The 16,251-nt window shown below is 43.0% G+C and overlaps 1 protein-coding gene across 1 annotated transcript in view; it reads right to left on the bottom strand.

The window, feature by feature from the left end:
- Positions 1–8,148: 8,148 nt before the first annotated feature.
- atp9a (ATPase phospholipid transporting 9A) overlaps positions 8,149–16,251 on the bottom strand; it is a 33,931-nt gene continuing 25,828 nt past the window's right edge. Inside the window, exons 22-28 of the mRNA XM_086213197.1 lie at positions 15,371–15,435; positions 14,025–14,180; positions 12,196–12,260; positions 11,839–11,947; positions 11,702–11,759; positions 10,219–10,422; positions 8,149–8,384 (exon numbers count right to left, since the gene is read on the bottom strand). Of these exons, the coding sequence (XP_086069323.1) occupies positions 8,248–8,384; positions 10,219–10,422; positions 11,702–11,759; positions 11,839–11,947; positions 12,196–12,260; positions 14,025–14,180; positions 15,371–15,435 (794 nt within the window). The 3' untranslated portion in view covers positions 8,149–8,247. The remainder of the gene's footprint in view (positions 8,385–10,218; positions 10,423–11,701; positions 11,760–11,838; positions 11,948–12,195; positions 12,261–14,024; positions 14,181–15,370; positions 15,436–16,251) is intronic.

Raw genomic sequence — 16,251 nt, 5'->3', positions numbered from 1 at the left:
ATGGGGTGGGTGTAATCAGAGGGTCTGTTTTGAATCGAGACGTAGATTAGTCTGAGTGAGGGAGCTTGTGCTGCTGACTGTCGGGTGAACAAGGTGACGGCAATGAGTCTGTAACCGCAGCGCTCCGAGCTCCTACATTTTGGAGGTAACCATCCAACAGCCTTGTCCACCAGATGTAAATTCCTCCACTGTTATGGAACTATTATGCAACCCAAATTATGAATGAGTAAAAGAATACGGCACACGCTTAAGAAAGGAAAACTGCCTGTGTCCAGACGGCCGAGTTTGCACTTCCGTTTTTTTCCGAGTTCATGCAGTAATTTCCATCACTGTAAAACAGCTCATTGAGGTAGAGTCGTCTGGGTTAGAGCGCTGCCCTCTTTCAGTTTTCCAAGTGTAACATGTGTGACTGAGCTTTTAAGCCCAAGCAGTGGAAAAATGATATGGAAATGGCACATTGCATCGTGTCTCATGGAAATGTTTCAAAGGAGTTTCAGGGGGCAAAGGGAAGCGAGGACCTTTGCCTCCATTTGGGTATTTTATCCACTCTCTTACATGCCAGGTATATTAAACTTCTTTGATTTCCTTTAACTCTGATTAGACCTTTCATCTAATGGTAATACCCCCATTTAATTGATGTAAAAACCCCCATTTACTCGTCATTTTGTTCTAACCCTCTCCCATTCTCTTGCCCTTCCAGGGAATGGAGCTACTGCTAGCACGCACCGGGTGCTAATCAGGACACCAGTCTGTTGTAATGTTTAAAAATCAAATCTATTTTTTTCAACGGTTTCAAGCACTTGGATGTTGCCTTACTTCAAGGCAAAACTATGTCCCTTTGAAAGCAACATGATGCAATTGTACCTTAAAATAACAGCTTCGAAACCATTTAATGGTACATGGACTTGAGGCGTGGAGAACGGCGCCCACTTGGCTCGATCACTCCCAGGAAGTGATGCGCATTGAGGAATGAGTCAAACTATGATCTCTCCCTAAACCACACCAAGTTTTTTGGTTCCTTAACGTAACCAGAAAGTTAAAATTAAGGTCTAGTCAGGCCTACAGGCCCAAACAGGCCAGGGTTTTGTCATCCAGCACAGAACTGAAGCTCTCAATCATGGCACACGAGGCTGACGCACCAGTGTGACGCTTCCTCAGTCTACGTTGTGTCGGGTGGCAATGACCGACACGCACTGCAGTCCCCTCACGGACTTTCGTGCCCTGGCCAACAACATGAAACCCATCGGGCAGTCATGGAAACACAGCAGTCACAGCTCTAAGGAAATTAGCTGCAACTTTAGCTTGCTAGCCACTGAAGCTAACTGTTATAACTTCTGCAAAATACAGACAATTTTGTCATATTGGAGCAATGTGGTCTCTAGATTCTGTCACGCATTGCAACACATTGCCACAATAGCTGTGGCATTATATCACGTCCCTGACAGATATCTAGACGACGCTTCATTCGTGGTCCTCTTGGGACAATTGTTTCGCACTGGCATTGTTCTGAGATCCCAGCCAGGACTTACGTGCCAGAGAAAGACTCACTGACCAATAAGAATCCATAATACAAAGTCAAATATAACTGGTTGTTACCCCGGCAACAGTTGCAAGATGGCTAAAACCTCGGGGTGCTATCGTCTATTGCAGCACGTCTCAGGAGCGAGGTTTTCTCTGGCTACTGTAACACAGGCGTCAGATTTAGATGCTTTACGGCCCGAACGTGGAATGTCTGACCGGAAGGTTTTGAAGAACATTGGCTGTTTAAAGATTGCTGAATGTGAAGTTAGAGCATTTTGAGGTGCATCAAACTGCCCTGACACCTCGATTCCAAATTGATTTTGGCGTTTGAAAGTGGCCCCGAGTACCTGCAGCCACAGCTTTCTCTACAGTCCTCGTACTGAACTCTGTGCTGCGGGCATTTAAGAACTGATGCTAGGCTCCGATCTGCTCCACGGGGGAGTCTAAGCTTTAAGGGACATTATTCTGACAGAACAGACACACCTGGTTAGGAAAACATCACTGGTCATTGATGTGAAACCGAGTGTTGTGACATGGGACTCAAACATCTGACTCCTGCTGTCGTCCGGTGTACCAACCACCGCAACCTGCCCCCTCATGAGGACTTTCAAGTGTCTGAGTGACAGTAAGAACGGTGACATCACTGCACCAGAGAAAATGAGCGTGTCCACAGTGAAAAAGAATCCTAACTTATCTTAGCAATGATTAACACAGAAGATACAGGAAAACGGCTGCTCCACTCGGCCAAGTCTTTGCCGACGTGCTGGAACCAACCAAAGTGTCCAAACAAAGATAAACGATTTTCCCATGTAAAGTAAAAATACTGGATGGAGCTCAGTGTGTGGAGCTGCTGCCCCCAGGCATTAGTTGACACGTAATTTGTTCTTCTCCCGCGATCAAGCAGATGAACTGGTTTTATCGGTTGACTGGTTTAGGATCGCTGGTTAAACAGACAACTGAAGGTCATGTGCACACTGTGTCTTGTACTTGTGTTTCATATCATCTTCTATACGTGGAATGTCCTTTAAGATAAGTAAGATCATTATCAGAGGTTTTTTTTTTTATCTTAAGGTATTCTGGATTATTTTTGTGCTTTGTATAGGAATATCTAAATGTTGTGTCACTGTCTGTCTTGTATTATGTCATAAGAGACCTCGTTGGATGCAAGTGTTTCCATGTCATCCCTTAGACTCAGTGTCTCCCGTATCCTTACATTCAGAATTTCATTCAATCAATCATTCTTGAGGACCAGCAGTTCTCTCACTGTCAGTTCAGCCCAAAACAAGAGCATCATTGTGAAGAGGAATGTGGACCAATCATCTTTTTTTATCTTGATTATCTTGCTCTCATCATCGATGGAAACCAAAAACCTGTACATGACTCATGTCATGTAACTAAAAACAAAAAACATGTTTGACTGTAGGAGGGGAAAAAAAAAAGAAGAAAAGTGTTGCAACACTGGAGTCGATGTAATTCAAATGTGCTGTTTAAGAGGAGCATAGATAGCATCTTTTAAATGTTGTTATATTTGTTTAATGATGATGAGACGTTACACAAGCAGCCCTTCAGCTGAGACGCCGGCTGACAGGATTCCAGTTTGGGCAGTGCTGGCACACATTGTGCAACAAGGAATCTTATTTCCTTCCTGCCACAACTTGAGATCCTCTGAAAACATTTTCCTTCTTTTTTCCAAATTGTATGAACTAATATGTTCCATCAATATGGAAACTGCATACATCCTGGTTGGGTGAACCCGCCTCATTATGTAACAGGATTCTGATCGATACTCAAATGTTTTTAAAAAGAATTCAAGTGTCCTAAGTCGAGTGGAAAAGTGGCAGACGTGCTCATGGATTTTTCCCTTTTCAGCGCAGCCTCATGAAATCCCATGAAACAATATCACCCCCCCCCCCCCCCCCCAAGTCAACGGTATTTTCTGTCTGGTCCAGGTTTCCAATTCCATCCTACAGTATTTCACAACTTCAACATCTCTCTGTATCTTTTATCAACACAATATGGATCCAAAGAAGTCAATATTTGGTTGTCAAAACAAAGTGGAACTATCTTATTCAGCATTTTAGTGGACAGAAAACTCACTCCTCCCATTACAACTTGGTCCACAACAACAACAACAACTTGTTGCATCAGTTAAATGTGTATTTAATGTAAGCTGTCCTTTAGAGATTTTGGAGGTTTTGCTCGTTTGTTTTGGGAGGAATTAACCGGAGTCATTAGGGATCGTGGGCTGAGGCAGGGAAACACATCTGCAGCTTCTCTTTTGTGGGTGTTAAGACAAATCAAAGCATTCCAAGTCCACAGGGCTATAAATAGTGCCAGAGGGTGTGTGTGTTCATGCTTCGCGATGTTTCTGAGAGGGGCATGTCATTGCCAGATTCCAACGTTTACACAGAGCCATACCAGTGAGTAGTAAACAATTCACCTGCACTAGCTTGTTCATATTCGGTGCTGTTCCATGTCAAGTGTTGCTGTTATTTAAAAACATCCCTCTGCATCCAAGCACACCAGCAAGGGCAGTTTAGCCTCCAATGTTTCTCAACCCCTGGGGTGGGGCCCCTGGGGTGGGCTGTGAGTGCACTCTACTGGGCCGTGAAATGGTTTCTGACTAAAGCTCGCTTTATGAGAGGAAAGTTATTGTTATGGAAAAGTAGAACATTAATCTAAAAATAGGAGAGCAATTTTATGTTTAATATCCAGCAGAAACTGAGGGCAGAGTAATATTTCTCCTGAGAATCGAGTAACTAGGGAGGGACTTGTTGCAGTGGCCAGTAGTGTCGAGGCCTTTGTAACTGTGCTAGCTGGGAGCTACAGGTGACAGGCTAAATGCTAAAACTGCTAGCTACGCACGATTAGAGCTGAGACACAGATGGCTGACAGAGGCCAGTTTGACAACGAGGAACAAAGTTGCAGTACTGAGGTGGTTTTCTTGTGAGGCCTCCTGGGACTGAGTCAGATAAACTGCTAATGTTAGTTACACAGCTAACGGAGCTAACTGGCTAACAGCAGCTGGCTACAAGAAGCAAAGCTATCTGTTAAAACCGTAGCCTAAAGCAGCTTGGTACTGGACTCCCAGATGCTCAGTTTGGCGTGCTGGCTGGTTAGCGTTTGGCTGTGGTGTGGTAAAAAAACCCCATCTGGATTACAATATATTTGCTATTTTTTTCTTCTTTTTTTTAAGGAGGTGTTAATGCAGAGCCCAAATCCCAGATTGTGGCATGAGGCTTGATGCGCTAACTCAAACGCTAAAACCCTCCAAACTGAAGCAGCATCTGAAGACAACACACTGGACTCCCGCTGGATTCCGAGCTTCAAACAGGTAAGTAGAAGAGAAAGATTAGCCAAAACAAACTAGAACTTGTTTTTTTGTATGAGAAGGAGGGCCCCAAAGCAGCAAAGGTTAGGAACCCCGGCTTGAACCAACATGACACAGAGGTTCAACTGACCTTTGGCCCAAATTGTACGGCAGGAGTTTGCTGCTCTGTCAAGGAAAGTGGCGACCTTGTTGACGTGGTCGCCTCGGCCTGAAGGTTGGATATGAATCAAACATGGTTCCTCTCTTTTGTATGAGCCCCTCCCATCAGGACAGCTTGTGGTTTATTCTGTAGCACATTCACGCTGGTCTCTCTGTTCCACTGGGAGCGGCGGGTAAGATGTTTCCAAGCTGGAAACTAACTCTTGTCTCGAAGTGCCAGTGATGAAATGAACCGACCTTGTGCTGCTTAGCCTGAACATGTTATGTAACCGCTGTAACTTAGCTCTTCTCGAAGCCAGAAAGTCCAAACTTAGCAAAATGCTTAGTTCATTTCAAAATGTACTTTGACTGTGATTGGATTGTGGATTTGGCCGAGGACCAGCGGTGGCTCCATAGCCGGCTTTAGAGAGCAGGAAAGACCACGCATGTTAAGGTTAGCAGGCAGCTCTGTTGACTCTGGAGTGGAATTTCAGTTCATGGGCCTGATTAAGTTAAACGGTGTCTTTTAATGGTATAACTTACGCATTTGGGCTATGGAACAAGAAAAAAAAAAAGTTGGACGTATACTGCAGTTTTAATTTGAACATGCAGTAGTGGTTAAGAAAAAAAAAGGGAAAATATTTTATGGCTCAGAATCATCTAAAATCATCTATGAGCTGAAATGACATACAAGCTTCAACACTTTTTAATGACTTGACATGTCAGTAAAGGTCCTGAATAATAAAGAAAATAATATTCACTGCCCACTTTTTACCTGTACAGCTGTGTTCCAGGTCGCTTGTGGACGACCTGAGAGAAGAGGAGAGTCTCCGGGTGTCAGACTCCCTCCGCTGGTGAGAGAACCAAACATCTTCGCTCTGCGTCCTCAAGATCACCTGAAGTGGAACACAACCATTAATAACTGTCCTCGTCTCTGCAAACTCTGAGTGGGTCTCAAGTTTCCGTGTATGACGAATGTCCTCATCGCCGCGTGTCTACAACACCACGTCATACCTGGATTCTAGTGGTTGTTGTCAAAAACATCCCCATGGACACTTTTATATGTCCAGAAACAAGGTGAATGGAGTCAAAGTGCCAGGAAAATTAATTTTGTCCCCGCACCTGAACTGTATGGAAGCTCATTGCTGCCATTAAAAAATAAATAAAAATAAAAATAAAGTAAAAACAAAGCATTTATAATGAAATATGTTCATGGTAAATTGTGGTTATATTTACGATTAAACTGTAAATGTGAGATGATTTTCTTTTTTTAGTCTTGGTTTTGGCTTCTTTTCAAATAATCTGTTTATTTTCCGTAATTATCACAATGTTAAAAGAAGTTATTATTTAATATCTTTTAATTTTTTTTACACCATAGTGATAATTCCAAACCTCAAAACAGTGATTTTTTTTTCACCTCAACATTAAGGCTGAAAAGTTTCTATCATCAAGGCCAAGTTGTTGCATCATCGGATGAAATACTTCCGTACAACCCACCGCTTCGGAGTCCTCTGCTAAATATCCTGCAGTTCTTGTTTTTGTGTGACACAAATATTTACAAACTTGGGTTTAAGAAAGGAAAATCCCGCTTCGTTCACGTTGATTTTGTTTAGCTTTATGTTCATTTCAGCGAGACAATAGATGTTGGAACTTGACGCACATACAAGACAGCAGTTGGCGCATTTGTGGACTCGAGCGTGAGCGTTGGATGTCGCGAGGATGGGGGGGGGGGGACGGGGGACAAAGACCACGAGAAAACAAAACATGAAATTTATTCATCATCGTCGTGGTCATCATCATCATCATCATCATCATCGTCATCGTCACAACACCGACATCAACACAACTCTCCCTTTTTGTTCAGCTCTTTTGATACGATCAATACCATTTAATAAAAAAAGGTTAATAAATAAAAACAGGTTATTTACAAGCAACCCAATCATTTTAGCATCACGAATGTGCTTCGTAATTCTAGTACAACATAAAAATATAGAAACCAGTTTTATGCAACAAAATTGCAAACAGCTTGTTACAGTAGAGGAACTTATTAGAGACATGAATGATTATGGCACCCTTTTTTTTTTTTTAAAGAACTCAAATAACTGAGGTGACAAAAGTGGTCGCGCGATCCTGTTAGTTGCTAATTTTTTTTTAATCTCCATCATCATAACACGAGTGAAATTAAATATGAGTGAATATACAGTATTACCATTGATTTTCTTTTTTTCCTGAATGTGCAGCAGCATTGTTTATTGACAATATTCACATTATATTCAACGGTGCGATCCCTTTTTTTCTTCCACAGCTGAACTGTTAGTAGCAGGGAGGTGATACTGGATTAGACGACATGAAAGGGGGGCAGCGAGAAGCCGGTCAGCGGGTATTTTCAGCTATGGCTTTAGGTCACTGTTACAGTGAGTCATCATGCAATGCTTAAGTGTGGCCAGTAGCGGCCACATGAGAGGCTGCACATTCCTCCGGTCAGGAGCCCCGGCGGTAGGTTCAGCTGCAAATAACCAACGCTCCTCTGTGGCTGTTGTGACCGCGCTCCACAAACACTCACAGCTCTAGCATTCAGGGCTCGTTCGACGACACAAGGACAGATTTAACATCAGACAGCGCGGGGTCATGCTAAAATAAACAACCACACCACCTCCGCTGTGTTGGGCTCCAGCATCAGGGTGACGCATAAACAAATACACAAACTTGCAGACGTGTGTTTTATGCAAAGTCTGGCCAGTAAACTTGTTTTAACCATATAATTCTCAAACTCCATTTAGAAATCAGTATTTAAGGAGCGTGTGAATCAACTCCCGAGCGGGTGACGTCAATACGGTGTCCCTTTCTAGTGCCGTTACTTAAGACCGAACTGGAAATTTGAGAAAACGGGTGTCCAGCTGAAGTGACACATTTACAGTGCGAGCGAGCAATAAGTCAGATCCCAACAGCTTTTCCAGTTACTGTCCCAGTTCTGGACATTATTAAATTAACTCAGTGTGCCTCATTTACTACATTCTCAACAGCCACAATTATTACATTACATATCTGTGTAAATTCCAGGCCATTTTATGGTCTTAATGGAAAGTTTAAATAAATAGATCAGCTAAAACTGTCAGTAAGCGACCGTCCCTGTCGCAAGTATGAAGAAGATGAATCTGTTCTGGATCTACTGGCTGCACACACACACACACACACACACACACACACACCCCCCCCCCCACCCCCCGGGAGCGAGGCGCGGGGGCAGGTCCGGCTCGTTACGAGGTCAGCTTGGAGTAGCTAGGTGGGGAGAAGCGTCTCCGCAGGTACTTGAGGATGTAGAGAGGCAGACAGCTGACGAGTGTGATGACAGTCACCTTCCACAGGAACGAGGGAGTGGTGATGAAGTAAACGTCTGCAACACATCAAGAGCACACAGTGACGCTTCACATTTTGACAGTGAGCAGTTTCTTCATCGCTGTGGCTCCACTGGTGTTGTGACCTCTGCAGAGAGGAATCACCAGTGTGTCTGTTTACTGGTTGAGCTCGTTAGCGGTTTCTCTCAAAAGCTAAAGGACAAAAAAATAAATAAAAAAAATTTAAAAAATGGACTGAAATTTTGGTGGGAAAAATCTGGAACAAATCCTGAAGAATGTTCAGGACATGAATTTCTGGAGATCTCACGGACCAGCTTCCATTCAGCGACTTGAATACATGTGAAATGGTTGACCTACTTTTGACACAACGGTTAATATTTCCTTAAAAAAAGACATTTGAGAATATTTCTGTGAAATTCATTGAGTTCTTGTATTTTAGTAGGAAGGACACGTGTAAAGCTGCCAGAGATCATTTTCAAGAATCGGTGCTCCGAGTTTTGGTGGTTGGGAAAATATTTCTGACCAGATCTGAATGATATTTGTTGAATGGTACTTGTACTGACACTGATATTTATACTCTGTATGGGGGAGGTGTGCGTACTCTGAGTGCAGTCCTGTCAAGGTTTCTGCAAATTTGAACAATTTCAGACTTTTGTAAGACCTTTGTAAGATGATTGTTGATTAAATTCAAGACCCATTTTACTTCTGCACTAACAACAAAAAAAAGAGAGCCAAAATTATAAAAATGAAAATGTAGGTGTTAGAATTACTTGCAAAGTAAATATATCATTTCATCTCTCATCCATTTGCTCTACATCTTGGAAAATTAGCATTCAGTCTGTTTTGCAGGACATTCACGACGCCAGCCTTCAGATTTGTGACCCACTGACAGCCAGTGCATCAACTCGGTTTGACTCCCCTACATTACACAAATTTTTAGTCTTTAAATGAGATGAATTGCTAATTGTTAAATAAAGAAGTTGCTATTTTATCCTTTTACAGTGTTGCTCAATACTTGGTTTTTGTTGGTTTTTTGAACATCGATAAATTTTTCAGACCTGTCACAGAATATTTTCGACATTTTAACACCTGACATTCAGATTTTTGGCTTAAGACCCAAACATCAGGGACCTTGTTTGTGTTCTAGTCCATGGTGGCGTGACTACCAAACAAATACAATCTCTCTACAAGAGTTTATCAAAACCTTCCAGACGAGGTTGAGGAACGTTAGCGAATAACCGTTTCGTATTCAGGTCTGTGAAAAACGAGGGATGAGAAGTCTAAACTGGACTCACAATAGAAGGAGAGCCTCTAAGCTGTTGTCCGCTCTGACTTCTGGAGCCAGCTAAAGTGTCCAAAAGGGGATACTTGACCGCATGCCAGTCATGATGCTGAGTGGTCGAGATTGGAGGCTGAAAATGGAACTCCACATCCCACATAAACCCTAAATAAAGGTTTGGACGGAGTATTGTATATGTGACAAGTCTCAATATATCGCCTCTAAAACTGGCTTGTTGCAACCGGCTTGAGTGAATAACATAAAAACACTTCTCTCCTCTTAACCTGGATTACCGATCTGGAACTATTTCAGGTTGGGTTCTGTATCGAACTAAACTTTCCTGTGATAAAACACACAAAGACGAGACGTCCTTGGTAGCGCAGGAAACTAGTGAGAGTTGGCACTTCCTCCCTGATACTACGGCATGTCTGAGCCTCTTCAAAACCAGGATAACTTGCCAATGCGGCCTTCCTACTGTGCAGCACACCGCAGCTTATTATACACCAGAGGCCCCCCCACTGCTGGACGCTGACGCACTCGTTCAAGGTCGCCTGCGGCACAATAACATCGGTGAAATGTTTGCAGTCACTCACCAATGAAGTCGTGCAGGAAGACGAGCGAGGCGACGTAGCAGGCCAGGCTGAGGAGCTCGGCCACCATCATCAGCCAGTGCCACGTCTGAATGGTCAACGCCACCATCAGCAGCTCCGTCAGGATGAGCGAGGTGAAGGAAATGGCAACAATGTGGACGAACTCGGACTCGAAGAGCAGCAACGCCCCGTACATGATGATGCTCCCTGGGAGGGCAAACCACAGCACCAACTTTACCCAGCCGTCAACATCTGAAGAACCTGCAGACCCGCCACTGGGGAGTCTCAGACGTCAAGCCCGCATCTTCACAAATAATTGTGCTCGCTTGTTGCGAAACATTCGGTTGACAAAATTATTTTAGATCCACAGCAATCAATATTTTTATAGATTCTGGCATGTTTTTGTGAGAGTTGCTCATTGCAAAAGGATGATGTCATGTGTCTACGCCCTCCAAAAGGAAAAGATGAGCAGATTCAATTTATTTCAACACGTTCAACTCTCATGAGCTGACCTGCACACCTACTATCAGTGTTTCTATACACACACACACACACACACACGCGCACACACACACACACACACACACACACACACCAACCTGTGGAGGCTTACTTGTTTTTTCCACACCGAGTATTGATCAGGTACCAAGGAGTTGAACAAGAAAACAGATAAGCAGAAATGCTAATGGCTAATAAGCCTCATTAACAAGTAAAGCCTGTGCAGGTTTATGTTCTTTAAACATAGAAAAATTGACCAGTCAATAATCAATAATGGCACATCAACAACACATAGAGACAGACAACCATTGGCTCTCCCAGCCACGCCTACGGTCAATTTAGAGTCTGGATTAACCTGGTCCCTCTTGATGTCTTTGGACTGTGGAGGAAGCTGGAGTACCAGAGAGAACCCAGCAGGAACAGGGAGAACATGGAGACTCCACCCAGAAAGACCCTGTGCTGCAGCCGGGGCTCATCATGATTATGTCATAGCTGCTAATTGTAAATAATGGTGTCAGCCTGTATGTTTTATCACCCTTGTCTTCTTCTTACCGCCACCTACTGGACTGGGGGTTTACGAGTTACTTTTATTGCTTTTCCAGATGCCATCAGTCTGATTTGCATAAGCATCCTGGGACTTGAGGCCACAGTGGAAATTCAGGCAACAGGAATCTTTTAGTTCCTTGAAGAGAACTACCAGGAAGTTGACAATAGGACATGAGGGGAGACACCAAACAGCAGGGGAAGCCGCACTTTAATCGTGTGACTGATTCTACAGATAAGTGATGGAGCACTGTCTCTATAGTTGTATATAACACTCTGGTTGCCATGCCAACAAGCCCGGCTCTTCGGTTTCAGTGAGCACGCTTGTTGCCCTGTCTATCGAGGTTCCGGGTCTGCTTTTGTTGTACTGCTTAAGTCATTTATTTGTCCCCCCCACCCCCCCTTTAATTCGTCACACATTGGTTTAAGTTGATTTCTTTCTCACCTTGATAGATGCTGATCAGGACCCATATTAGAAATGTCTTGAAGGACAGCGGTCGACCCTACGGGGAGAAAACATTTCAGGTTCATTGCTCTGTGTGGTGTATCTGGCTGCGGTGTGTGTGGCTGCTCTTTGCACACCTTCAAGAGATCTTTGTATAATTCTGGATATAACATGGCGACCTCTGACTTCACATCTTTGTCCAACACCAGGGAGAAGACGGGGAACATGGTGTAGATCGTGGAGTAGCTGAAACAGACAAATCCATGTGTCCTCAAGTGTGAGGAACATTCTCTGGAGAACATGGCACCAGACCAAGAAGTTCCAAGAATCCAACATTTCATTGTTGGCTTCAGCAGTGACATGTATTAGTCGATAATTTCATATTTTCCCCTTCTAGGATTTCAACAGTGCTTTAACTCAGAGGAAATGCCAGGGAAAACAGACGGCCAAATGCTCCCCTGATAAGTCATCACAATTTAGAGTTTGTATCTCACCCAATAACCAGGAATCCTTGGTAGAGCGGGACTGAAGCGAAGTAGAAGACAGACGAGAAAACCGCCTACACAAACAGAAAAAGAGAAGTCAAGAAAGTACAAGAGCCACGGAATTACACAACGTAATTGAAGAATTCAGAGATTACTTTCCAAATCCTCCAAACCGAAATAACTTGACATCACAGTAAAACCAGAAAGATAAATCTTCTATGTGGCAGAAATCACGAGGTGACCGCACTTTGACGAATCAATTAGGATCTGAATCCCACGTTTACATTAAAGCAGTAATAACCTTCTTCTAGTGCCGCAGACTTGAGTGACTAATCCCTGCATGTGTCTACGACATGTGAGTGATGCCAATATTGAGCTGTCAACTAGTCAGCCGACCATGCAGGCCACCACAAACTAGACAGGTCGCAGCTGCGGCTGAGGTTGGTGTTAATGTGAGACATGTGGAGGAGGAGGGCCTCCCGAAAAACCAGCCCACACTGTGCAGTGAGTCACGGGCTTGCCCTCCACAACGGGGGCTGAGGCTGGACGTGAGACATGAGAATCGGGCCGGGGACATTGTCGGTGTGAGGTGGAGCAGCTCAGAAGGGCACCACCGGCCCACGGTTCTGACTCATCGTGCACCCCACCCTTTCATGACCTCCCCTGGAACCTCTCCCTGCCTCACCAGCATCATCTTCTCCTCACATTTAGATTTTAAATGTTGTGGAAAGTGAATAAAAATGTAACAATACTCCCCTCACAAACATTTTAAGAGTTTCAGAGTGCAACACTTCCACGTTGGTTCCAACACTAACCTGCACCGGTGGAGCACCGACTGTAAAATTCAAGGCAGACACGATGAATGAAAGGATAAACTGTCTGATAGGTTTTCTGTTGGTTTTTCTACTACATTTCTTTGCATTTCCATATGAAACCTAAGAACACACTGCATTTATATAACTCCCTTCTGAGGGCTCAGACACTTTAAAATCACAGGATGAAACTTCCATGACAAATGTGGGTTTTTATGGTTTTTGATGTACTCAGCTTTTGTGAAAATTATCACAAAATTCAATTTTGTGAAGTTTTTCCACATCAAAACAAACATCTGTGAAAGGTGAGTATCGGCTGAGACCAACACGTAGCCGATATATCAGCGAATCTAAAAAACTGCATTAACAGAGGGGTTTTTTTTGCCTCCAACAATGTTGCTACGCTGTCCGTGATATTTGTTTACTTGCGTGTCCGTCAGCAAAAATAAAAAAAAAAAAACCTCCCCTGCTGACACTGGTGACACGGGTGAAGGGGAGGAGCATCGGCCCAGGAGGAATCCATCCTTGAGCTTGGTTCTGATCACATATCAGATCCAGGGATCTTGTTTTTTTCAACTTAATTTACTTCAAAGTTGCAAAATGAGGCGCTTTTTTTTTTTTTTTTGAATACATTTGAATTTTTCTCTCAAGCAATAACAAAAAGACCTTGAAGAAAAAAATTCACACATTTTAGTAATAATTTTAGAAATATTTCACATAGTTGCAGAAATATTTCAGACATGAAGATTTCAGTAGCATTTGTTTAACATTTGCATTTTTTTCTATTTCTCTGGAAATGTGACCCGAGTCTTTATGAAAACAATCTGAAATGAGAGAATGTGTTCGTGCAGCTCCAGATAAAAGTGTATTTCAGAGCGGGCGATTGGCTTTGCCTGACATCTGGAGTAACAAGTGAGATTAAGGCTTCCGTAAATTCAGCAAAAGCATTTGTAAAACTCTGGACTTCCTCCGATTCCCCCATTTCATCGTGACTCATGAGCAGCCAGGGTGTGCGTGGCCGTCTACCTGCATGGTGCTGATGCACAGGCTCCTGTGGATGACGAACTGGCTGAGGGCGGCAGACCTCTTGTAGCTGTTGCGTCCGTGGACCATGAGGAGACGACCGAGATGTTTGAACTGAGTCACCGAGAAGTCGGCGGCCAGCGAGGCCTGTTTTCCTTCCTGTGAAGATGCATGTTTATACGTGCTTGTTATTGACCGACAGACTTTGAACAGGTCTTGTTGTATTTCTAACTTACATGAAGCTTTTCTTAACTCTAGACATGTTTACCACAGAGCTCGCGGGAGGTGGTGGTGTTGCGCTGGAATGACTGTAAAAAGGTCTTAATATTCTGGCCTTTATGTGCTGTAAATAAGACGACTCAACTGTTAGATGCAACGCAGTCCAGCCCAACAAGAAACAAACCAACTTTTAGAATGAGATCTACAGATTTTAATAAAATGATAGAGAAAAATCTGCATGTACAACATAACCAGTAAAGGTATGACTATTTATTCATGTCATGGTCAGTTCATCAATTTATCAACTAATCAGTGGGGAAAATACCCACTAAGGTTTCGCACAGTTAGCGTGTTTAGAAGGCAGGAGATATTTAGTTTAGCATTACAGGAGCTAGTTTGTTTTTTTCATGAGACAATTATTGAAAAACTGTCTCTCTTACAAATAATTGACTGATGGTTCCCGCACGAACAACCAGTCTCCTGCTAATTCTGTGTCTGTTTACGTGCCGTCTTTTCTGCTGTTTTTCCCATCCTTGTCTCTCTCTTTAATTGTAAAATAACGGAAGAGTCGAAGGTGTAGTAAAAAAAATTCCACACCACATGCAAAGTATACACAGGTTCCCTCCAGCTTCACGCTGCTCTGGTCCTTCCCACAATCTAGATACTAGCAGGTTTCGTGCACTGGAAAATCTGAAGTCTGTTTTAGCCTTAAATTTGACCTGTCAACTGTACGGCTGTGCTTCTTTTTCCAGAGCAAATATGAAACCAAAAATAATGTCGCCTTTCCATCTTGACATGCCTGTCAGATCAACAATGGCGTAACTAATGAAGAGAATATCAATCAAAGGTATTTTTAAAAAGTACGGTGCAGAGAAAACCAATGACAGAGAAATTACAGGAGAAGAAGAAGAGGCGTGCTGATTCTTACTTTAACTCAAGCTCAAAAGCATCCTGTCAAATTTGTTTCCTGTTCCAAGTACACAATAGATCCCGATAGAGGGAAAAGGAATCATCTGTGTGCTCGTCCCTCTACATCTCTCAGTGTGACAGAGGTCTTGACAGGAAACACAAAGCTAAAATCTGTGAGAGCGGCACGTCAATGTGAGGTGATGAGATGGAGAGAGTCTTACTTTTCCCTCCACTCCCACGCCACAGTCGGCTTCCTGGATCATGCTGACATCGTTTCCTCCATCCCCTAAGAGAAAACAAAAGCCATGGAGGTGTCGTGATTCACATCGGTGGCACACCAATATAAAACATTAGCCCGAGTATTGCGTGCGTGCGTGCATGTATTTCTCAAGACACGCCCTTCATTTGAGATCAGAAGCAAAAACTACAAATAGGAAAATGAGAAGTCTGTTTGGAATTTGGAAGATAAGAGACGGATGTCCTCCTGGGTGGTGGATAGCCGTAAAAATAATCACAACCTTTTTCCAATTTTTTTTTTAAGTTCAGCTGAAACTTTTACTCCCTACATTTTTCACACAAGTATCCGTGCTTTCTCAATTCCTGTATCATGCTTTTCACTTAAGTTTGAACAAAATCTGAACAAAGTTATTGACTGTTTTCATTTCGCAGCTCTGCAGAGCTTCAGCGGCGACTCTTTGTCATCCAGTCATCGTATGCAATGACCACCCACCTGAGGTACTGCAGTCGGATCGTACCATTTTCTGGGGTTTATAACTTCTAGCCTCCTGCATCGGCACACGCGTCACTGCACCTCTATGGTTCACCTTCTATCGTGCTTGGCAGCATAGTTTAATATTTTTAACATTTCAGAGTTGGTTCTTTTCCCACTTTTACTTGAAGTAAAGAAATTGTAATCGTATTCAACTTTAACTTTTCTTGTTTTTTGTTTCACTTAAGTAAAAACGTGCGTACATTTGCCACCTCTGGGAGCCCAACCTTGCCATAAATTATTCATTGTAAAAGTCACACCAAAAAATACATTGTAATTTTACATTTAATATTCAAAATAAATTAAATTAAATAACAGCCATAACAGATCCTA

This window comes from Aulostomus chinensis, chromosome 9 (assembly GCF_037954235.1).
Source record: "Aulostomus chinensis isolate RoL2024-O1b breed Wild chromosome 9, RoL_Achi_v1.0, whole genome shotgun sequence".
NCBI lineage: Eukaryota > Metazoa > Chordata > Actinopteri > Syngnathiformes > Aulostomidae > Aulostomus > Aulostomus chinensis.
The sequence above is the reverse complement of the archived record's forward strand: the minus strand, read 5'-3'. Positions and strand labels throughout refer to the sequence as shown.